Here is a 24,136-nt window from a genome sequence, read left to right as displayed (position 1 = left end):
GAAATAAGTAAGGATGCCCAAATGGTGCCACCATCTGCCCCCCCCAACTCCCTGGCATCTCCTCATCAGCCCCTCCTCTCTAGGGACAGGTGTTCTCTTGGGCCTCCAGTGGCCCAGTGGGGCAGGGGCGAGGCGTGCAGCCAAGGCTCTGTGCAGCCTCCTGAGAGGGGCAGGGCGGGGGGCGGCTGGGGGCTCGTGGGCTCTCTCTGGTTTTGCTTTTCAGCTAACACATGGCAGTGGAGCCCTCCTAAACCCTCTGCTTGGAGCTGGGGCTGAGTGAATAGAGCGTGGTGACGGGACAGTGCTCGTCCTCAGGGCTCTTCTGGGTCACGACAAACCGAGATTCGGCCTTGTGTTTGAAAGTCAGTCTATTTTGCGCACAACATAGCTTTTCACACGGAGGACTGCCTTTAGATTTTTCTTAATTATAAGACAACCTGCGCAGTCTTTTGTGCAAGTTGATTAGATCTAATCAGTTAGGCTGTCGTTAGGAGTTACTACGAGACGTTGGAGTGAAATCAGGCTTCTCTGATGAGGAGTGTTCACATCTTTATGTTCACACTCTCCTACAGGGAACATCTTAACAAAGACCACTTCCTATGACGAGCGCTCGTGGTCTCAGAGTTATGAGTCAATAGTCATTAGAACCGTTAAAATATGTATATTAATACCATGGGAGTGGTTTTATCTTTTTTAGAAACAGACTTGGGCAGAAACTGGATTTTTATGACATCAAGACCCAGAATGAGCGTAGATTAACCTTCAGTGTTAGGATGACAGGCATGTGAATAGTTTTCAATCTCAGTAAGTCAAAATGGCCAATGGCCCTTCTAGCCTCAAGAGCAAGAGCTTTTCATTCTTTCAAAGATCTTGCAGGAAAAAAACCTGTGCCCTCTTGTGCCAACTTGATTGTATGTCAAGGTTGGAACAAAGCTTTTTAAGCTTGTAACAATTTTTTCACCCAGGTAAATCCAATAACCTTTCCTCTCAGTTTGCTCCTTTGTAAAATAGGAATAATTATAACAAGTTCCTCCTCACGTTGACTGATTAGAGGACTAAAGGGGAAATGGGCATTGAGTGCTTGGCACAGCGAGTGCAGTGTTATGCCCAGGAAATATTGGCTGTGATTCTGATTTTAATCGTGATAGGAACTAAAGACTCACAGCTTACCCAGGAAAAAAAAAATGGTGCTGGACAAGAGAATGTAGAGGGACTCTCAGACCTCCAAGACAGCTCTGGTGCCACACAACCTGGGCTCTGCCCTTGCAGGGCCACTGGGCACAGTGCGCTTGCCGGGCCTGCGTGTGCCTCACCCACCCGGTTACTGAAGGGAATGAGCCAGACCCAGGAGGGTGGGAGGGAGAGGACAGGGCACCTGGGCCACTGCCTTATTCCCAGCCCATCACTCACCACACAGACTTCCCCGTGGAGCCCAGGACAGCTCAGAACGTCCTCAGCACAGAGCTCCAGGTAGCCTTCAGCTGTGAACTTGGAGTTGATATGTGAGCTAGGGCCGTTTGCCATCTCTCCCCTATGCATCCCTCAGCCCTCAAATGCCATCTTTAGAAGCAAATGAGATAGGGAAATAAATCTGCTGTACGTTTTCCAAGTTGTTTTGTCTTCTTTATAAAGGATAAGTAAGCATTTCCAGCCAGTATCCCTTCCAAATATGGGCTTAGGAAATACCTTTATGGGTGGGTTAACAGGCATTCCCCCCTCCCCAGATCCTTCAGTCTTGCTCAGACCTACTTCTCTGCCCCTTCAGTAAGACCAAGGGAACCATCCAGGAGCGTGCACATGTTCTCCTGAAGGACAGTGTCCAGCCTGAGACTCCAAGAATCAAGATTTCTTCTTTTACCATTGGCGTTTGTGGCCAAAGGAACAGAAGAAGCATGTTTCCCTTTCTATTATTTTCAGGCTTCCAGAAGAGCATCTTAAAGCCATCCAAGATTATTTAAGCACTCAGCTCGCCCTGGATTCTGACTTTGTGAAGACGGGCTCCAGCTGCCTCCCTCATCTGAAGAAACTGACTATGGTCCTCTGCAAGGATCTCTATGGGTAATGGCTGTGTGGGGAAGGCACATCCCCCCCCCCAACCAGGGGCCGAGGCGGGGGCAGGGGACAGTCTTCCGAGAGAATCAGCTCTTTAGAGTGACCCCTGCCCTCCCTCCGGCTGTCCAGATACCTCTGCTGTACTCAGAATAATTGGGCAGTTGGCAGGGTTTAGAAATCCTTGTGGTTGTTTCAAGGTTTTGTTTTCATGGTATTTGAAATGTGGCTTTTAAAAAAAAAAAAAAAAAAACTAAAGTTAATTTGAGGCCAGTTGCTGTGGGAAGGGGTGAGTGGGAGGGACACTGCTGGCCCTTTCACACTTGCTCAGGATCCAGCAGTAAGACTTTTGCTGTTAATCTTCCTTCTTGCTGCAGCCGGCACAATGCACAGGCACAGAAGGGCTCCAAGAGGAAATAAATTAAAGTCAGCCTGTTTTCTGCATGGGTGCTGATGGCCGAGGGTGGGCCAGTGATGGCAGTTTGTTAAAAGCGGGCCAGTTCACCAAAACTTTCGTTTTCCGATATTTTTCCGATACTGAATTCATTGAATGACCAATTGGTAAAAATTCCTATTTCTTTTAGATTTTTGGAATTTTGCATTTTTAACTTAATTAGTGCTAAAATGAATTTCAAGTTTAATTACATTTTAATTGATAGAAGTGCAAACTTAAGGCTGCAGTGTGATCTGAACAAATGACTGCTTTAAAATGCTTGAAAAAATAGAAAGCACCATTCAGAAGCGTCTGAGAAAAATCATAAGGAGCCAAAACAATCCCATCAGAGATGAAAGGTCAACATTTTGGTTGGAAAAACAGCATTTTATGCGGGTGAGGCTTTCTTGGACTATTCCGTGTCGTATTTTATTATAAACATACAGCAGCTTCAGAGCTCTCTTGTCTATTTTCCTGGTGCCGTATCCATCTTGGCTTAGTTAATATGCAAAAAAGAATCTTTCCTCATCAGTAATAAAATTGAACTTTCCTCTTAAAGGCTCTTAAGAGCACAATCAGTACATTTGGTAAATTTAACAAGTACTTTCCTTGACAAATGGAGCACACATCAAATTGGCCAGTCAGGTCTCATTTCAGTGAATTGGCTTTCAACTAATGTAGTTTCAGCCAATTGGACCTAGAGCCATCATTTTTATATATTTCCTTGGAGAGCTATTTTTCCATTTGATGCTGTTGTTATAAATCATTTATCACTAGGGAAAACACACACACACACACACACACACACACACACACACACACGGCACTTTCTTTTTAAGAGACACAGTTGCATGATGACTGGTAATAAGCTATTTCTGTTCCAGTGGAGGTCCTGTTGTTTGCCGCTTCCTTGTCCAGGAGGAAACACCCCTCTCAGTTTCTCCCCTGGCCTCCCCCAGGCACTGGGTGCTTTTTCAGCCCTGGCCCTGTCTGCAATTTCCTGGATCTGGGTCACCTCACTTTATGGACACAGCTGCTTCCCCAGCATGCCTACTTCTCTGTGCTCCTGGGAAGAGCTTCCTTTGGCTTGCAGCTCTTCCACATCTTTATTTACTGAATAGTTAACGGCTAGTAGAATTAGGGACACTGTAATGTCCCCTACACACCTGTCTTCACCCTCATAGGCAAAAGCATAGCCGGGCTTGGAGACTTGGTTAATTGGAGGCTGGAATTTTAGAAGATCTTACATAGATGCAGTTATGTTTCCCAATCCTTAATTATGAACTTGCAGTTTTCAAACTGTTCTGTTTGGAACAGGTGTTCAGTTCATTCATTTGTTCGGTGTGCCATTCATTTCCTTGACAAATATGTATGGAGGGCCTCCTCTGTACTCTGTTCTGGGTATAGGATACAGAATGCACAAGATTTCTGCTCTTTTAGACCTTGTTGGAGCTGATGTCTTAGTGAAGAGCACAATAATAGATTAAGTCTGTAAATAAAGATAATTTTAATAAGCATTATGACAAAATAAAACAGGCAAAAATGACAGAGACATTGGGTGGGAGGATACTAGCATCCCTTGTGAGTTAAGAAGGCCTCTCTGAGGTGGTGATGGAGCTAGGACGGTGGTGGTAAGGGGGAGCTAGCCATCTAGCAATTTAGCAGACAGATGTCAAGAAGAAAGGTTCTGAAGCAGGAATGAGGCCAGCCTACAAGGAATAGAAAGTCTGTGTAGCTGGAGTGTAATGAGGGAAGGAAAATGTTAGGAGCAGAGGTCAGGGAGAGGCAGGAATATAGGGTGGGCCAGGCACAGGATGAATTTTAGTTCAATGTGAATATTAGACAAATCACAAATACTTTTTAAGATAAGTATATACCATGCAATGGTGGAATATACTTATACTAGTGGATTACCCATCATTTATCTAAAATTCAAATTCAACTGGCTGTCCTGTGTTTTATCTGGCAATGTTAGGCAGGAGCCACGGCATGTATACATCCCAAGACTCTGTAGAGATTTTAGAGGATCGTGCCATGATCCAACTTCTGTGGAGAATGGATATCAGGAGACTGACCCAAAGCAGAAGAGGAGTTCGGAGCTCAGGGGTTGTGATGTGTGGGCGGCTCTCCGGAAGGGAAGGCAGGGATCTGTGTGTGTTCTGCTCCCTGCTGAGTCCCAGGTTTGGGGACAATGCCTGGTGCAGGGGAATGGCTCTGTAGGTATTAGTTAAAGATGATGACCCAAGGGCATGGAGGCATGAGAGTGGTGTGACCTAGGACAAGTGTGGATGGAAGAGCTCACACATTTTGCTGCCTGTTTGGATGCAGGATCAGGGAAAGAGGAATGGAGGGTGACCCCTAGGTCCATTTGGTGTGAGCAGCTGAGTGGATGATGATGCCAGTTACTGCAAAAGTAGAAGCCAGGAAGAGGGTATGGAGCTGTGGGGAGATCTTTCTCTGAGCTCTAAGGCAGCCCACCAGCTGAACCGCCAATCATGACATTATGCTAGAAGACTCGAGCCCTGGAGACCTCAGAGCTAGGTCTGCATTTGGGACTCAGCAGCATGCAATTGGTACTTAAAGGTGAGAGACAAGTGTCCTGGGTGAGGTCACCGCAGTGGGGAGTGAAAGGAGAAGGAGGCCCAGACTGGATGTGTAGGTGTGGGGTGCAGGAGAAACTGGAAGAAGGGCTGAGGATGGCACCAAAGGTGACTGGATCCATCCACTCAGACCCCCTGGCCCAGTAAGAATGTTCCTTAGTGTGAAGGTCACAGAGAACTAAGGAGTGAGACACAATGCAAGAGCCTCCCCTACAAAATGTCATGCCAGGTGTATCTGAATGTCAGCAGCACAAAGGCTCAAGGAGGATTTGGAAACCCAAGTTAGATTCTCTAGAACCAGGGATCCCTGGGTGGCGCAGCGGTTTGGCGCCTGCCTTTGGCCCACGTCGGGCTCCCGGTGCATGGAGCCTGCTTTTCCCTCTGCCTGTGTCTCTGCCTCTCTCTCTCTCTCTGTGTGACTATCATAAAATAAATAAAAATTAAAAAAAAAAAGAGTCTCTAGAACCAGACAGAAACTTTTGCAGAGAAAAAAGAATAGAGGGGATCCCTGGGTGGCGCAGCGGTTTGGCGCCTGCCTTTGGCCCAGGGCGCGATCCTGGAGACCCGGGATCGAGTCCCACGTCGGGCTCCCGGTGCATGGAGCCTGCTTCTCCCTCTGCCTGTGTCTCTGCATCTCTCTCTCTCTCTCTCTGTGTGTGTGTGTGTGTGACTATCATGAATAAATAAAAATTTAAAAAAAAAAAAAAGAAAAAAGAATAGAGAACAAAGTCACTAGAGTCTGGAAATATTTGGTAACCTTTGAAATGGAGAAATGAGAAGAACTTCAAGTGGAATTTTAAAGTAAAATGTCCAAGTATAGAAGAGGATACTTTATTAATGAGAGTGGGGTTATGATTTTTTTTTCTTAGAAATAGAGAACACTTGCATGCGAGGGGTGGGGGTTAGGCAAGGGGAGAGAGAGAGAATCCCAAGCAGGTTCCCCACCCAGCACGGGTCCAATGCAGGACTTGATCTCATGAGATCAGAACCTGAGCTAAAACTAAGAGTTGGACACTTAACCAACTTAGTCACCCAGGTGCCCCATGCTTAAAATTTTAATCGACAAACCCAAAACAAAAATACTTTACCAGCATTATAACTGCTTCATGAGAACATAGCTTTCAAATCAAATCTGAAAATTAAATCACAAAACAGAGCAGAATGTCAGGGATGTATATACAGAAAACACAGGAAACCTAACTAAGGATAGGTGAAGAGCGTGTGTTTAAAAAAAATGTTATTTTTTGGAAAGAGGACATAGAGATTCAACCCAGATCTGATAGTGTGGGCTCTTGAAGAAGCAGGAAAAAAATGACATAATTAATGGTAAATATATATAAAAGAAAATATTTTTCCCACACTTATAAAGGACCTAAATCCAGGTATTGAGAAGCCTCAGAAGGATCCAATTAGCAGAATAACCAAATAGCACCATCTAAGTCTCTTCTTACAAAGTTCTTGAATCACAAGGGAAGGTGAATTCAGAAAGTGAATAATAATGAACAGCACCACTTCTCTGAAAAGTTGCAGTATTTAATATTATTCACATTGCCTGATATAAATTCTGAAGCAGGAATCTCCAAGGAGAAGACTACTGATCTAGGATTAACTGACCCTAGACGTCACTCAAGAGCACAGGGAGTCATTGCAGAGTTTTAAACAATTGTGAAAATGTCCTAATTGTGTGGGTTTACTTGAATAAGGATCCAAGAATTTTTTTGCCTGAAATCTTAGAGCACTGGTGATCTTAAAAATAAGAACCCAGCAGCTTACTGAGCAGCTGGATATGAATACACCCAAAGCGAAAGTGTTCATTCTATGCTCCCAGAACACAATGTGATGAAAATAGAAATAAATAAGACAACTCGCCACAACCACGCAACCACCTGGACACTTTTAGACTGCCTCCTAAATCACAGCTGAATTAAAGAAGAAACTGACACAAGGAAAACCTACATGCGGTAGGTGTGGGCGCCACGGAGAAATCAAACTGCTGTCAGTAAGAACTCTGTATGACGCAGCCAAAGCACTAGTTGGAGGAAAAGCCGTAGCCTTAAATGCTCTGTTATGGAAAAGGGAGTACGAGAATGAGTCAAAAAGACAAACTGAATCCAGACCATGAGACTCTTGAAGGCATCATAGGTCAAGTCCTAATCGCCTTGATATTTCCCACTTCCAGCAAAGTATCTGAAACATTTGCTTACTCAGTATCCATGCACAGAGATTGAATGTGTGCAGGATTCGTGCCCGCACTATTTTAGGGGCTGGAGATACTGCAGTGAACAAAACGGAGTCTTTAAGAAATCTCTGTTGAGTAAATAAACAGTCACAAGAATTGGCAAGGAAGAGAGCAGGGTAGGGGTGGGAAGGTAGGGAGAATGGTAAAAATAAAACCAGAAATAAATTAGCAAAAAAGGCAATTACAATTTTATTTTATTTTAAAGATTTATTGATTTATTTTAGAAAGAGGAAGAGTGTGTGCAAGCAGGAGGAGGGGCAGAGGGAGAGAGGGAAGCAAACTCCACTCTGTGCAGGGAGCCTGAGGGGGGTGCTCAATCTCACAACCTTAGATCACAACCTGATTCAAAACCGAGAATCAGACGCTTAACTAACTGAGCCACCCAAGCACCCATACAATTTTAAATATTAGAACATAAGAGATTTAATAGTCTGCACTAAAGATTTGCAAAACAAAGACAGTGCACAGGGCTACAAATCTTCAAATTATAGTTGAACAGATATTTTACATACAACATAAAAATTACCATGAGTGCCCTCCTTTGAAGTTTCAAGAAACAAATAACGACCATAATCTGTAAATTATTCCTGAATGACAAAAATCACCTAATTCAATCTTCAAGAAAAATACAGTTCAAATCCAAAAGCCTAATCAAGATAATAGCCTGAAATAAAACTGTATCCACTTTCATTTGTTAATATCAATGTTTAATATTTTAATAATGTTTTAATAAATATAATTTAGTAATATAAAAAATGGAGGCTTAGGGCACCTGGGTAGCTTGATTAAGCGTCTGACTTTTTGATCTCAGGGCAGGTCTTGATCACAGGGTCCTGAGTTCAAGTTCCACATTGGGCTCCATCCTGGGTGTGAAACCTACTTAAAAAGAAAAGAAAGAAAAATGGAGACTTTATCTAAGAACTCACTTCAAAGAAAAGAGTCAATGTAAAGAAAACACCATAATTTAGTAGATTACAACATGAAAGAGTCATTTGCATAGGTGTCCTAACAGACCTGTGAATTAAAAAGGAAAGTCATTTCATGTTTTTAGTGGGGGAGAGACAATCTGAAGGCCAATGTGGGGCTCTGTCTTACAATCCTGAGATCATGACAGGAGCTGAAATCAAGAATCAGATGCTTAACTGACTGAGCCACCCAGAGCCCCCCCCCCCCAAAAGAGTCATTTCTAATTTTTAAAAAAGCGTTTTTTTAAAAAAAGGATAGATTGTTACTAATGCAGTCAGTGTCAATATAAAACCAGTTCCACCTGACAGAGAAACAATACAATTATTCCATTAAACATTTTAACAAAAGAAAAAGAGATGCCCTTTATCACCTGCTTTCTCACTGTATGGGAATTTTTTTTTTGCCCAAGGAAGATGAGAAAAGGAAGCAAAGAATAGAGAGAGCAAAAGTTAATAAAACAGCAAGGCATCAGAGCTTCCCTTCTGAGCCTGGAGTTCTGGGTTGGGCCACACTGGATGTGCTGGCAGGATACCTGATGGGAACCTTGGGGCAATGAACCAGCTTGCTGAGAACAAGGCAGAGGTCGTGCTCCCTCTGGGAGGGCTTGGGCAGGGGGTCTGAGCCTCAGGAGCCCCTTCCTGAGCTGTCTCTAAGGGTCTGACCTACCCCAGGACTGCAGCCCACTCTGGCTTTGTCCCCTGGCTTCCCTTGAGCTGGTGACCTGACGCTGGACAAGCTTTCCAGAGACCCTGCCAGTGGTTATGATGTTCCCCGGACAAATCCCTTCTGTATGATGATGCCAGGTTTTTTTTTTTGTCTTTTTTTAAAAGATTTTATTTAGGGATCCCTGGGTGGCGCAGAGGTTTAGCACCTGCCTTTGGCCCAGGGCGCGATCCTGGAGACCCGGGATTGAATCCCACGTCGGGCTCCTGGTGCATGGAGCCTGCTTCTCCCTCTGCCTGTGTCTCTGCCTCTCTCTCTCTTTCACTGTGTGCCTATCGTAAATAAAAAAAAAAAAAAAAAGATTTTATTTATTTATTCATGAGAGAGAGAGAGACAGAGACACAGGCAGAGCGAGAAGCAGGCTCTGTGCAGGGAGCCTGATGTGGGACTCGATCCCGATCCTGGGACTCCAGGATCACGCCCTGCCCCGAAGGCAGGCGCTAAACCGCTGAGCCACCCAGGGATCCCTGATGATGTCAGTTTTTAAGGCTTCCAGCTGAAGTCTCAATGTGTCATTTGTCATTCGGACCCTAACCAACACTTTCAGACACATCTGGGAGCCAGTCAGGTGCCTCAAAATTTTAAATTTTTTACAAAGTTTAAAAATACAAGGAAAAGCAGTGTCATTCTTAGAAAGACCTACAGATTCAGCTTGTGTCTGTGTATTTGCGTTTTTAGGATATCATTTTGAAAAAGGACAATGAGAGAGTTCTATTTGATGTTAAAGCATGTTCATAATTAGTGCCTTGGAATTTTTTTTTTAACCCAGAATTCTTTTCTGACAATGACCATTTAAATGGAATATCACTGCATGAACAGATGCAGGAGCTCTGGCAGAGGGGGTGGGGAAACCCAGAACCCAGTCTGCCCAGCACTCCCCCTACCCTGCAAATCAGCTTTCTCCACCCCACCCTTGGTCCCCGGATGGTAGTCACAAGCACAAGTGACCCCTAGGGCTGTAACACCATCCCCCGAAACTGTGAGACTTTGTAAATCTGAGATCCCGGCTATACTGGGAGCTCTCTGGATTTTTTATCCGGTTAAATGAATGGTATGGAGCCTGCAAACAAATCCTACCATATTTAAAAAGAGCTCATGCAATGGACTAGCTCAAGGGAGAGATGGAAGAGAGAGCATGTGCTGTTGAGTTGAGACTGAATAGCAATACGGAGAAAGATGAACTTAATTCCACCACTTATTAAAAAAAAATTTCTAGATGAGGAATTAAGAATGTGTAATATCAACAACAAAAACCCATATATAACTCTTAAAAAAGTGAGTGAGAAACCAATTTTAAATGAGCAAATAATTGCAGACTAGTAAAGACTGATTGATAAATTTTTAACTAAGGCAAGCAAAGAATTACGAAGGAAAAGATGAAAAATAGAACAATTAGAATGTATAGAGTGCCTTACAATGAAATCCAACCTGCCTAGGATGACAATAACAGAATGGAAAAAAAAATCCTTACAACACCTGGATTAAATAAAAAGCAAAGCGATGTGTGAAGAGTTTATACCGATGTCTAAAAAGTCTAACAAAATCCCCAGCAGGTTATTTGGGAATAATTGTGCGGTATAGATAACAGAGAGGTCTGGGATTGGCATCCATGTACTTTACAGAATATCTTAATAAAATAAAAGAACTTTTATTCAAAAAAAAAAAAATCCCCAGCAGGAAACTGACAAAGGACACGAACAGTTTATACAAAGAGAAATACAGTAGAAACCAACCTTGCAGGAAAATATTTAATGACATTGAATTAAAGACACGCAAGCAGTGCATCAATAGTGGAATGCAGTGTTATACCCACTAAAGGAGAGAGGAAAAGAAGATCGTACAACAAATGCAGAAAGCACCTCCAAGGAGCGGGCTCCAACAGTGCCTGTGGCCCGTGAGGGGCACCATCACTCAAAGGCTGGGCAATATATATTTTTTTAAGATTTTATTTATTTATTTATGAGAGACACAGAGAGAGAGAGAGAGAGAGAGAGAGAGGCAGAGACACAGGCAGAGGGAGGAGCAGGCTCCATGCAGGGAGCCTGATGTGGGACTCGATCCCAGGCCTCCAGGATCACGCCCGGGCTGAAGGCGGTGCTAAACCGCTGAGCCACCGGGGCTGAAGGCTGGGCAATATTGATCAAGAGCCACAATCTCTGCTTACCATAAAATTGTCTTTGAAAATAAGAAAAGCTATAGGAACAAAGTTGTTCGGAGCAGCCTGTATTTGTAATGGCCATGATCTCAGAATAACCCAAATTAAAAAAATAATAACCCAAATATCCAGCAATTCATTTTGGCACATTTACCCGATAGACTATTTTGAAACTATTAGAATGTTAAACATATAAAAACATGAAGTTTGGGGTGAAGTAATGAGTGAAAAAGAGAACTCAAAACTGTCTGCCGCTGGGATTGAAACAATGTGAAGACAATAAAGACAGAAGGGAGCAAAGAATGGGTGAAGCTCCGCTGTAGGAGTTGTCAATGGGTCAGACAAAGAAAAATCTCCCAGGCGTCAACCTCAGCAGTGAGGAGGGGATTTGAACCAGAATGCTCAGGCCTTCAGCCCCGGAAGCCCCTGGGGCACACATTTAAAATGCAGATTCCAGACCAAATCAGGTTGGGGCCCAGAAATTTGCATTTTTAACACTCCGGTGTGTTTGCGATTCTTATAAATACAAGGTTGGGAACCGTGGATCCCTGAGTGATTTCAAAGTAGTTTTGTAATTCTGTGTCCCGGTTATCTACAGGCTCCGAGTCTGGCTGACCAGAGGTAACTCAGGTCTGTGCATCACGACTCCAGTTTGGGTGGGGGAACGAGAAGACGTGGGGGTCTGGGGGAGGGGGGGGCGGTGAGCCAGCCCTGGCAGGCCTGGATCTTCGCCCGGGCTTGTTCTTCTGGGAAGGATCCCTGCCTTTGCCAGACCGGGTGTGACCCTCCCTCCAGCTGAAGCCTGCTGTGCCTCATCCGGCTCCTCACTAATCCTTGACCTTCACCTTGTCCCCTGCTCCTAGCGAAGTCATTCGGACCCTCCCCTCTCTGGAGTCTCTGCAAAGGTTGTTTGACCAGCAGCTCTCCCCTGGCCTCCGTCCACGGCCTCAGGTAAAGCCTTTGGGGTTGGAAAGACGAGATTGATAAACCAGGGTTTATCAATGGGGGTGAGGGGTGGTGAGGGGTGGGGGGCGAGGGGTGGGGGATAAGGTTGCAGAGTTTCAAGGGCTCAGAAGGGAGCCCTCCCCGCAACACTCCTGCCCTAAGTTGGCAGATCACCAGAGCTTGGGATGGGGGTGGGGGTGGGGGAGCCTCCGGTCTCTGTTCTCCCAGTTAGGCATTTCCCCACTGCCTGATTTTGATTTAAGGAATAAAGATGTCAAATTACGCACCCATCAGCAGAACTACTTGTTAGTGCTGAATAGGGAAACAAGGCAGGGCCTTTTTTTTTTTTTAATCGTTGCTCACTGGAAACTATTAGAAGAATGTGAAGTGCCTAAATGCTTGATCCTGCAGTCTTGCCCCAAAAAAGCAAAGCGAAGGTGGTCCCCATCCCCCCACACGCTGGCTCCCAGTTCTGGCAGGAGCCAAGGCCAAGTCATCCACTGAGCAAAGATCTACGTAGTGAAAGGTGTCAGCAGCAAAGGTCAAAAGCAGAACCAGCCTCTCCAGAGAAAGTACTTGCAACAAATATAACAAAAATAATATAAGTACTTGCAAATCCACAAAGGATTAATATGTTAACAAAAAACCTCCTCCAAATAATTAAGGAAAAACCCAATTTTTAGAATAGGGAGACGTTATAAAGAAAGGCTGTCTTCAACCTTATCTCATGAGTAACTGGAAAATGAGATTCGTAACAGGGAAATCTCTTTGCCTATCAGATGGGCAAAAAGTTGGTTGATGGAGTCAGGGCTTGGTTTGGGTTTTTGGGGTCAGGGACTCACATGGGGTTCACTGCTCTGCTGTGCGGTTGGGAGTGGAAATGACTTTTCTGAAGGGCAGTTTATCCACCTGCAAGCGTCAATGTTAAATGCACACATCCTTCAAGCAAGCAGTTTGATACGTAGGCAGCCGTCTTAGGGACAGAGATGTTTATTGCTTATTGTGGCTTTATCTCTAAAAACAAAAACAGTGGAAACCACCCAGACGTAGAGCTGCAGAATTCTAATCTAAGGGGGGGGGGGTGCCCTGTTGTGGACATACTACCCACAGCATACTGTTGGGCGGAAAAAAGCAACGGCATGTGAACTCTGAGGTCCATGTGGAAATCCGACCAGAAGGATTCCTGTCCCGAAGTCTACCTCTGGTCACCGCGCGGGGGGATGGGACGAGGGAGAAGGGGCTAGGCCATCGGGGACTTGGGGCTCGACCAGACTGTTTGCTGGAGGGTGTTTTTTACTGAGAAGATGTATATGTGCTATTTGTACCACTTAAGAAATTTCACCCAAAATTTAAAAGGCAATGAAAGCAAATGATGAGACGTTAATCTCTGGGAGAGTAAAAGCAAATCTAGGCAAAACAGGGGCCCTGCCAGACTCTTAACATTTAAATAATTAGAACAGAAGACCACACACCCACATCTTTGAAATAGAGGAGAAGGGGGCGAAGCCCCCCAGAGAGGCCGCCACCGTCACGCTGGGGCTACTGCCTGGCCAGCCAGCTGGTGTTCACTTTCTGGATGGAGGGTGGCATCAGACGTGGATGGAGAGAAAGTGTCCTCGGTCCCTCTCTCCCTTATTAGATCTGACTCATAATGAAAACGCAGGGAGGATGTCTCAGATGCCTTCAGAAATTCACAGATCCAGGAGGAAGTTCCAGGGCTGCCTGAGGTAGAGGAAAGAACACTCCCCCCTAGATCAGAAACCTCCGAGCCCAGTCTCTGACCCGCCGCCACTGGTCCTTGTTTTCCTCAGCTGTGAAATGGGCAGAGCACGTCTGACACTGCAGGGTTCTGTGAAGGAGTAAGTGAAATTGCACGTGTGAGACACTGACTGCCATACCCTGCTGACCCCCTCGGGTCCGGGTCCGTGAGCCAGGCTGGGGCCCCTCACCCCGGGGACCCCCCACATGTGGAATTTATTCATTCGAGATGGGAGGTGCAAAATGCAACGTAATCACAAGGAGTGCGGAGCTCAGGACTAGGAGAGACCTGGCTCTGCCCCATGTGAGAAAGAGTCGTTAACCTTGGAACCCACATCCTCCCTTTAAAGGGCAACTAAAAAGCAAAGTAGAATAACTGGGCCAGTTTATGGGAACTCACAGTGTCACTCAGGCCAATTTGCTCACTTCTAGGCTAAGCTGTGAATTAGGTCCTCAGCCTTGACGTTAGTGACCTTTGGGGCCAGATTATTCTCGGTCGTGGGGGACTGTCCTGTGCATTGTGGGATGTCAACACCTCCTTGTTTCTTCTGGCTAGATGCCTCTAGCATCCCCCAGTTGTGGCAACCCACAATGTCTCCAGACGTTGGCAAATGCCCTTTGGCGGGTAAAATCGCCATCAGCCGAGAACCACTGGGCTAGACCTACATGCAAGTCTCAGGTCTACACTAGCTGTGTGTGACCTTGGACAAGCTGACTCACCACTCTGACTCAATTTCCCATCTGCAAAACAAGGGTTAGAAGAATCCATTCATGCGGGGATTTGATGAATGGGCGCGTTTATTTTTTATTTTTTTAAAGATTTTATTTATTTATTCATGAGAGACACACAGAGAGAGAGAGGCAGAGACACAGGCAGAGGGAGAAGCAGGCCCCATGCAGGGAGCCCGATGCAGGGCTCCATCCTGGATCTCCAGGATCAGGCCCCGGGCCGAGCGCAGTGCTAAACCGCTGAGCCACCTAGGCTGCCTTTTTTTTTTTTTTTTTTTTTTTTTTTTTTAATGGGTGCGTTTAAAATGTGCTTGGCCTCATGGACGAATTCATGCCCTTCTCCTCTGTGTTCCACCTGCTGGGAGGCCTCAGTGGAGGCCGAGCTCCCGCATTACGCTAACACCTTTTGTTCCAAGAACCAACTCTGGGCTTGTCAATAACCTGGTTTACACTTGGTAAGTTTTTGCCAAACCTGCCTCCTCAGATACAGATTCAAAGGAAAAGGGGGAGACACCAACCTAAAACTGCAAGGTGACTGCCCCAGGTAGCAAGCAGGTCTTCGTTCCAAGTCCCTGAGAGAGAAAAGGAAGAAGGTTGAATCTGTTATATTTTCAATTCTTTATGAGATAAACAACCCAAAACAAATTACTCCACCACTGACCTGCTGGTCTGCTCCACCCCCCCCACCCCCCCCACCCCCCCCAGAGTCTTCCCTCCATCTCCACATCTCCAGGCTTTCCCCTCCTCGATGATAAGCATGGGCTGATTGGGAGCTTTGTTAAGGAACAGGGCAAAAATAAACCAGAGAAAGTATTGACAAAGCTAAGATGGTTGTGGGGGGTGATGGGGTGATGGGTGATGGACGGGGGTGGGGAGGGGGGTAGGTGGGTGGGTGGTGGTCGCTGTGGCCATGCTGCTAGCAGGCAAGGGGGCGGAAATTTGAGGTCAAAAGCGAGTGTAGCCTGGCAGACTTACTAAGCAAGGGGTGGGGTAAAGGGACTTCACCTGGTTGGCGATAACCCTCATTCCATTCCATACACACGCGTCTGATTTTATCATCCAACTTCTGGAAGGCAGGCATGGTACCATTAATTCCACGTGTGTGACCGCACATCTAGCACAGAGCAGGTGCCTTGTAAATACTGGTTCTGGGAATAAACACTTGAGACTGTGGCCTGGGTCTCAGGATGGTCGTGGATGCGAGTCCTGCCCTGCCATCCACTGGCTGTGTGACTTCAATCAAGTAACTTCAGCTCCCCGGGCCCCCCGTGGGTGTCGAACAACTTGACTGAGCATCGTCTGTGGCCAGACACTAGTCCAAGCTCCAAGGTCACGGCGCCCAGCCGTACTCACAGTCCCAGTTCTCACAGAGCTCGCGTTCCAGCAGGGAAGACACAATGAACGAATAAGTGACCAAGGTGGTTGACAAGCAGCGAAGCAGGGTGATTTGATAGAGATGTCCTGGTGCTTTAGCTGGCATGGTCCGGGAACACCTCTTTGTGGATCTGAGACCCGAGTAGCAAGCAGGTGACCTCCATGTCTCTGGGAACTCCTCAGGGAATGTAGCTCAAGGCCACGGGCAGGTCGGAGGGGAGCATGGGTTGGCTGGGGGTGAGGGGTCAGCATACAGAGTCTCAGAGGGCTGGGTAAAGAATAGGATAGTTTTCTCCTAGCAATGGGATCTCTGTAGTGAGATGGCTATATTTTGGAAGTAGAAGAGCACCACTGGCGTAGACGTGGGGAAGCAAAGGTAATAAGGCTGATCCTAGAATTTTGTTTAAGCGACTGGGTGGATAAGGTAGGAAGCAGTTGGAGAAGCAGTTTAAGAGGGGAGAGGAAATGAAGGTTTGTATTTTGGCCGTGATAATTTAGGGGTGACAGATAGCTCTGATTTTCTGGCCTGCAAAGGGGAATGAATAATCGTAGTACTTCGAGGGGCCATCAGGGGGTGAAATGAGGCAGAAAGGGTCCAGTGGAATTCCTCTGACACTGACTACTGTCCTTCCTTGCTCTTTGTCAGGTGCCTGGTGAGGCCAATCCGATCAACATGGTGGCCAAGCTCAGCCAACTGACAAGTCTGCTGTCCTCCATTGAAGATAAGGTATTGGGGGATCCTGCAGCTTCCCTGGGCTCCTCTTTGGTCCTCTCTTTGCTTAGGGAATGCTGGGGTATGCAGGCTCTGTGCTCCCTTTGACCCCGTCCCCGAAAGAGGCTGTCTTCCCTGCACCTCCCAGCCTAAAGGCCCCTGTGCTCATATGCCCACAGGTCAAGGCCTTGCTGCACGAAGGCCCCGAGTCACCCCACCGGCGTTCCCTCATCCCTCCGGTCACCTTTGAGGTAAGTGGCTGTGCCCTCAGATGCCACCATTGGAGGCTGGAGGCCCTAATGGTCTCTGTGGGGGGCAGTGTTTTGCTCAGCCGAACAAGGGCAAGGAGAGTGGTGGTGGTTGGCAGAGCCACCTATGGAGATGATAAGGAGGTCAGAATGGGCACCAGACAGGTCTGTGGAACCTCCTTCCGGAGAGACTCCCAGGAAGAGTGCCCCAGGCCAAGATGCCATAAACTGTGTCCTTCTCCAGATGGGTACAGTGAGTGACAATCATACAGGGACACCACCACCACCCCTTGCCCCCAAACTAGCTGCAAAGTAGTGCCTCGAGGGAGGAGTAGGAAAAAAATACAATTCCCATGACTTCCCTGAGAGTGACGGAGATAGAACCTCCGTGCTCAGGCCCAGAAATCTCTTTTTCTACATGATCCACAGAAATCCTGCTGCAGCCAGCCCAGCCCAGCCCCTGGTCTCACATTCAGAAACACTGGACAAGACGCCCCCGCCTCCTACATAAAGGCTGCTCGGGCCCTGATGATAGTGCTGTGTGTAGATCTCCAGCCTCTGAGCATGCCTAGGCAATTGTCTCCTTCCTAAGTATCATCAGTAAATGTTCAGTTGTTGGTTGTGACCAGGCCGAGTCTCAGTCTGTTTTCAGCATCCTTTGTGGGAGTGGTGGCACAGCAGATTAAGGAGTCTCCCCGTGAAGCCGTGAATGAATCCTTCTCTGGTGGTTCACCTGCTGCCTCCACCAAACCTGTTGGCAGAACCGCTGACGTGCACAGGACACACAGCCGGGTTCTTTCTCACGTTTTAGCAGTTCTCAGGGGCTGCCCGAGGAAGCGTGGACTTGGGGCTCGGGCGAGGGAAGCACGGAGTTAGAAGCCCGATGGCACCACATAGGACACCAGGGCCGGATGGGCTGGCAGCCAAAGCCTCTGCAGAGAGAGGATGATCACATCTCCCCTCCTCCCTCCCCTCCTCACAGGTAAAGTCAGAGTCTCTGGGGATTCCTCAGAAATTGCAGCTCAAAGTCGATGTTGAGTCTGGGAAACTGATAATTAAGAAGTCCAAGGATGGTTCTGAGGACAAGTTCTACACTCACAATAAAAGTAAGCCCCCCTGCCCCACGATGCTCTCATTCTGCAGGTGCCCGGTTTTGCATGACATGACCGGTCCGTAGCAGGCGGCCGGAAAAGGAGTCCTGCCAGGCACGTCTGCCCCTGTGCCAGGATCCACGTGGCCCCCTCCCCCTGCCTGTGGGACCCCCTGCCGGCTCCAAGGCTCACCTCACAGGGCCCTCCTTTACCAGGCCTTCCCTGTACGGTCCGCCTCCTTCCAGCAAACCCTGGGGAGGTGAGGTAAACGCTCGACCCCGGGGGGGCAGTGCTTTGTGAATGTGTCCTTCCCCACTAGGAGCCAGACTGACCAAATGGTCACCTCGCGGCCCCGTACAGAGCCCTGCGCACCTAAGGCCTGCCGGCCCAGTCAGGGAGCGTCTTGAGCGTAGCGGGGACTGAGCCAGTTTAGCATGGTGCTCAAGTGTGTGGGTTCAGGAACTAAACTGTCTAAATTCATATCCTAGCTCTGCCACTTAGTGGCCGTGTGACCCTGGACACGTTGCTTAACCGCCCTGGGCCTCAGAGTAGGCACCAGCAGGGATGGCAGATGGCAGCGCCTCATGGCATGTCTCCCGTGGGCCCGAGGCACGAGCTGCAGCCTTAACCCCGTCAAGAACACTCCCCTGAGCTGTCTTTTCAGATGGCAGATATTTGGCTTGACAGCCAAGACCTACAAATAACATCTACTACCCGTGGAATCCCTACGGTTGGACCTCCAGAGGGGCGGGAGGGGAGATTATATATATTCAGAGCCGGCTTGGTGCCAGACACTGTGCTGGGCACGGTGGGGTGGGGATGAGCGTGCAGCCAGACCATGGGGCTAGCCTGCCCGAGTTCAGATGGAGGCTGTGCCACTCGCTGGTAGTATCCTGTGGGCCTGCTTACTTAAGCTTTCTGTGCCTCACTTTCCTCATCTCTGAAATGGGCATCATCATCATCATCATCATGGATTCCTAGGCTTGTCATGAAAGTGGAGGAGCTAGTATATACAAGAGCAGCCCATCTGTGCCCAGCAGCAGCACCGGCCCCTGGCCAAGTACCCAGGCGGAGGCCAGGGAAGAGAGCTACCCCACGTGGGCCTGCCCCATCCCGCAACCTCCTGCTCCCAAATCCCATCTGTGCTGTGGCACCAAGGTCCAAGGGATGGTCTCAAGGCAGATGGGGAGGGAGTCTGGGGACCAGCCCCATGCAGGAGGTGGGGTGCAGTGAGGGAAAGAGCATAGTTAGCACAGGGAAAGGCGGTCAGAGCCCAGCCTTGAATCCCAGCTTGGTCACTTGTGACCCTGGGCTAGAGTCCTCTCTCCAATCCTCTGTACTTCTCTCAAAAGGGTGTACATCCTGTAGGGCTGCCACGAGTCTTAAATCCACCACAGTCGGTAGTAGGTGCTCAACAAAACACCCTCACCATTGTGATTATCCTTCCAAAGTGAGGCAGAAGATGAGGGAGGCAAAATAGAGCAGTGAGGAAAGACCAGGAAATGAAGGCCCTAGACGCTGAAGTGTGTCAGGCTGTCCCATTCATGCAGAGTTGAGGTCACGGTGTTGAGGCAGGGCTGCTCTGTCTCCTGCCAAGTTGGGCCAGAGACATAGGCTGTATGAGGGTTTGAGCAGGATTGGGCTGTGTCAAAACTGACCCACTTAGAACGATGCTTTCCTCTCACCTGTCAGAACGATTTACAGCTGAAAGGCGTGGACCCAGCTGAAGAGGAAACCAAAGCTTTTAAGACGAGGGGAGAGAGTGTCAGAGTGCCTGACTGCTCTAAAAAACTCCAGGCTCCTGGACTGCAAGAAATACCTCCCAGGGTTCTGGGAAGCACTATGAACACTTGTCAGTTTATTAATTCAATGGACATTTTTCTTTGGAATGTTTTCCATGCATCAACCCCAGGTTGTAGCCCTCCTTCGAAGATGTAGCAGCGTAGAAGGGAAAGTCGACCTGTGAGCAAGTATTAGAATGTGTGTCAGATGCAAGGTTAGCCCAGGAGGGTTGATTAGCTTTGTTGTGGGGTGTGCAGGGAGGGTTCACACCACAAATGGCTCTGTCTAGGGCTTTGAAGGATGACTAGGAGTTTGCCAAGCATAAGGTGGGGGGGGGGCACTAGAACTGAGAATGGCATGTGTTAGGGAAATCCCGTGTTACTTGTGGCCCTAAAGGGAGGAGCAGCAGGGCATGGGGCCCCGGATGTGGACAGGGCCCTGAATGCCCAAGTAAAAGCTGGAGATGGACTATGAAATGGAGAGCACTGATGGGTTGGTCACCTAAAGGGGTGAATATACTCCTTTGTGGCATTCTGGATGGTGTAAATGTTGCCATCAGATCAGGGACGTGTAGAAGAGCAGCCCTGAGAGAACCCAGCTCGAGTCAAGATACACCATTACAGTGGGGATTCACAAGCCCTTAAAAAGAGAAGTGTGGATGCCCGGAGCCTGCCAGCCCAGACTCTGTGGGCCATACCCACCTGCTTCCTGTCCTCCCTCCAGGCCATGGAGCCCAGCTCACCCTCTGTCGTAGCATCTGTCACATCAGGACATGATTACTTGTTCACAAGTTCCCTCCCCCACGTGGGCCAGGTCTGGGTCTTACACACTGAAATCTGCAGGCCCAGCTCAGGACTTGGTATTCAGCAGGTGCATACTCAGGGATTGTGGATTGACTAAGGTGCTTGCAGTGTTGCTCATAAATCCCCAACTCCCCTCCATCCCCACCCAAAAAAATGTGGCCTGCACAGAAGCCAGGAAATAAGGTTTTTTTGTTCACAGCTAAATCCCCAGAGTCGAGAACAGCACTTGGGCAGACTAAGTGATCTCAGTACATACTGAGCGAATCCATGAATGAATGAATGAACAAATGAATTTGAGGCCAGTGCAGTAACATAGTTCATGTGGCAACGTGTCTAGGTGACCTCTTTATAATTGGCACTGGAAGCAGTGTGCTTCAGAGATGAGGGGCTCTGGGTAAACTGGATTCCTACTGGCTTCACATCCTCGTTTCACAGCTTCATAATGGTGTGACCTTAGGTCAGTAACTTACCTACTCAAAGCTTCCATGTCCACATCCCTAAAACGGATTCGTATAGGGTCATTGTGAGCACTGGTGACACAAGGCAGGTCTTTAGCTACTCCTGGTACAATAGGTTTCCAATCATGGTTATTGTAAAGTGCTGATCATTTAGGGGAAATCTTTTTTTCTTTCTTTTTAAGGTTTTATTTATTTATTCATGAGAGAGAAAGAGAGGCAGAGAGGAAAACAGGCTCCCCGTGGGGTGCCTGCTGTGGGACTTGATCCCAGAACTCCAGGATCATGCCAAAGGCAGACGCTCAATCACTGAGCCAACCAGGTGCCTTGGAGGAAATCTTTGATTGCGGGTGTTGGCATTCCCTTGCCCTGCTCCGGTCCCCGTGTTCATGAGTAGCTTTGGCATTGAGGTCTTCTACGCATTGGAAAAGCCAGTTGTATGTATGAGGAAATCGTAACGTATTCACTCACTGAGCAGTTATGATGAGCCAGGCTCTGGGGATGCAAAGAGAGAACAAGCCAGAAGTCTTAGTTCTAAGGGAGATTTCGTGCAAGTAAGAGTCCAGGAGAAAATAACCAAGTATACAAATATGTAAACCAGGAAAATGTCAGGGAGTGATAAACTCTAGGCTGGGAATGCAAATCACATGCTATGACAATAATGGAAGAGAGCCATTTGAGCTGGCACTTGAGTGTCCGGAAGATGCTGGCCATGCAAAAACCACAGAAAGAAAAACCCTTGGGCAGAGGTCCCGAGATGGGAGCAGACTTGTCGTGTGACAAGCATGGAATGGCTGGAGCACCGGTGGTGCAGAGATTGGGCACCTGTCCTGGGCTTGGTGAGCCAGATGGTGTATGTTGTAAGGGCATTGAGCCACTAGGAGATTTTAAGCAAGGGAGCGGTAATGAACTCTGGCTATCATGCTGAGAATAAATGATGGCAGGAGACAGACCAATTAGGAGCCTTGACAGTCACCAGGCAAGAGATGGTGATGGCTTGAGATGGGGAAAGAGAGACACTGGGGATGTTTTGAAGGTAGAACTCCTCATACCTGTTCATGAATGAGATGTAGAGTACCAAGGAAAAGAACCACTAAGAGCTTCTAGTTTTATTTAACTAGGTGTGGGGACAAGTGGGCCACTTACCAGCCCGGGTAAAATACTAATCCTGATCAAGCAAGATATCACATCCCAGAAGCAGCCACACAGTCCTGCAAGTGGGTGTCAAGGAAAAACCAGAAGTTCAGAAGGCAGGAGACATGGACTCAGTAGCAGATTAGGAAAAGTGTCAGGGTGTCCCACCTGGCAGCAGGGGGAATTACACATGGGATCTCTACGGCTGCTGACAAGGGTGATGGGATTTCTGAGCACACAGGACATCCACAATTTCCCTTGGGTAAGATTTCGGTCAAGATGGAGGTCAAACATATGCACCTGCCAGTTCCCTTCCCAAAAGCAAAAGTCACAGGGACAAAGAAACTGAGACGATAACAAAATTCTAAGTGCTGAAAAGCAGATGGATAATGATAACCAACTTGAACCAGAAAGACTCAATTTTCAGCATGCAGTAGGAAAAATTGAGACACCTAACTCCTACCACAGAACCCACAAAGGGTACAGGAATTGATACTGTCAGGGGCCCCTAGAAGTGGTGAAGGTGAGGTTATAAACATCAGGATTGGATGAAAATCTCTTTTTTAAAAGAGACCCACCAGCTCTTTCTTGCTCCTCACAGCCCTTTGCTTCCCCTCATTTATTAGACACAAGACTGGATGTTCTCTGGAGAAGGTAAAGGGCTAGGGGGGACACCAGGCCTGGTAAGGACTGAGGAACCCACTGGAAACAGGACTAATGGTTGCTTCTGAATGTTCCCCTTCATCGCTACCTGCCCGGCCCACACCCTGCAGGCAGGAGTTTGGAAGAGTCTCTGGAGCATGTGACCAGCCCAGGGGCAAAAATCAGCCCATGGTTTTCCCCCGTGAGACCACTCAATGCAGAAGCCCTGCTTGACAGACCGCCCCCTCCCCCAGCCCCCCCCCCCCATAGTCACTGTTGGAACACAGCCAAAGATCACCAGAAATCGAAAGGAAGCCTGGGAGGCAAGGCAAAAAGACAAAACATTTGGAGGGAGGGAGCAATTTATCAGGGTGAAAAGAAATTGGACCATGAAACAAGAACAGGATGCTATTTTAAAGGGAGCATTCAGAGAACAAAATGAGGAGGAGGAAGGAAGGGGAAGATAGGGAAGGGGAAATTAAAACATTACAGCAGAAATTTTTAGAAGTCAAAACAGAATGGAAGGGTGATAAGATAAAGTTGAGGAAGGTGCTCCCAGAAGGTTGAACAAAAGGATAAAGTGAGGGAAAATAGAGATTATTTAAAATTAGAAGACCAGTCTAAGACCTCCAATACCAAAATAAGGCAGTAAGAGAAAATGGAAACAATGAGAAACTGTCAGAACAAAACCATACCAGTTTTCCAAATTGCAAATGGCCCACACAATGCCCAGCAGGACAGGAAAATTGTTCCACCCTGAGGCACTCAAACACTGGAAAATCTTGAAACACTGGTGTCAAAGAAAAGATCCTAAAATCTTCAAAGCAAAAGATAGATTACAGACGGAGTCAGGGCTCCCCAAGACTATCAGCGATTCACCAGGACTCGGCATAAAGTCATACAGCTTTGATGTATTACAGTGAAAGAATACAAAGCAAAATCCGCAAAAGGAAAAGGCACATGGGAAGAATTCCATGGGGGAAATGAAGCACAGGCTTCCAGGAGTCCTCTTCCAATGCAGTCACAGGGGGCATGCTTAATTGCTGCTCCAATGAGTTGTGACAGCACATGTGAAGTGTTCACCTGGGAAGCTCATTAGAGAGCAGCACCCAGGGGTTTTACTGGGGACTGGTCACACGGGCACCCTCTGCCTGGTGCATACCCAAATTTTAGACTTCCAGGAGGAAAGCAGGTGATCAGCATAAACCATACTGTTTGAACAGTTTAGGGGTAATGAGTTCCCCTTACCAGTTCAGGAGATGCTAGGGACCCTCCCCACAGCCAAGTTCCCAGATGCC

At 47.5% G+C, this 24,136-nt stretch overlaps 1 protein-coding gene across 1 annotated transcript in view; it reads left to right on the top strand.

Moving 5' to 3' along the window:
* The window catches only part of INPP5D (inositol polyphosphate-5-phosphatase D), a 120,222-nt gene that overhangs the window by 54,344 nt on the left and 41,742 nt on the right, over positions 1–24,136 (top strand). The window contains exons 5-9 of the mRNA XM_055300669.1: positions 1,918–2,058; positions 12,029–12,116; positions 16,618–16,698; positions 16,863–16,934; positions 17,914–18,037. Coding sequence (XP_055156644.1) covers positions 1,918–2,058; positions 12,029–12,116; positions 16,618–16,698; positions 16,863–16,934; positions 17,914–18,037 — 506 coding nt within the window. The remainder of the gene's footprint in view (positions 1–1,917; positions 2,059–12,028; positions 12,117–16,617; positions 16,699–16,862; positions 16,935–17,913; positions 18,038–24,136) is intronic.

Source organism: Nyctereutes procyonoides, unplaced genomic scaffold (genome assembly GCF_905146905.1).
Source record: "Nyctereutes procyonoides isolate TBG_1078 unplaced genomic scaffold, NYPRO_anot_genome, whole genome shotgun sequence".
Lineage (NCBI taxonomy): Eukaryota > Metazoa > Chordata > Mammalia > Carnivora > Canidae > Nyctereutes > Nyctereutes procyonoides.
The sequence above is the reverse complement of the archived record's forward strand: the minus strand, read 5'-3'. Positions and strand labels throughout refer to the sequence as shown.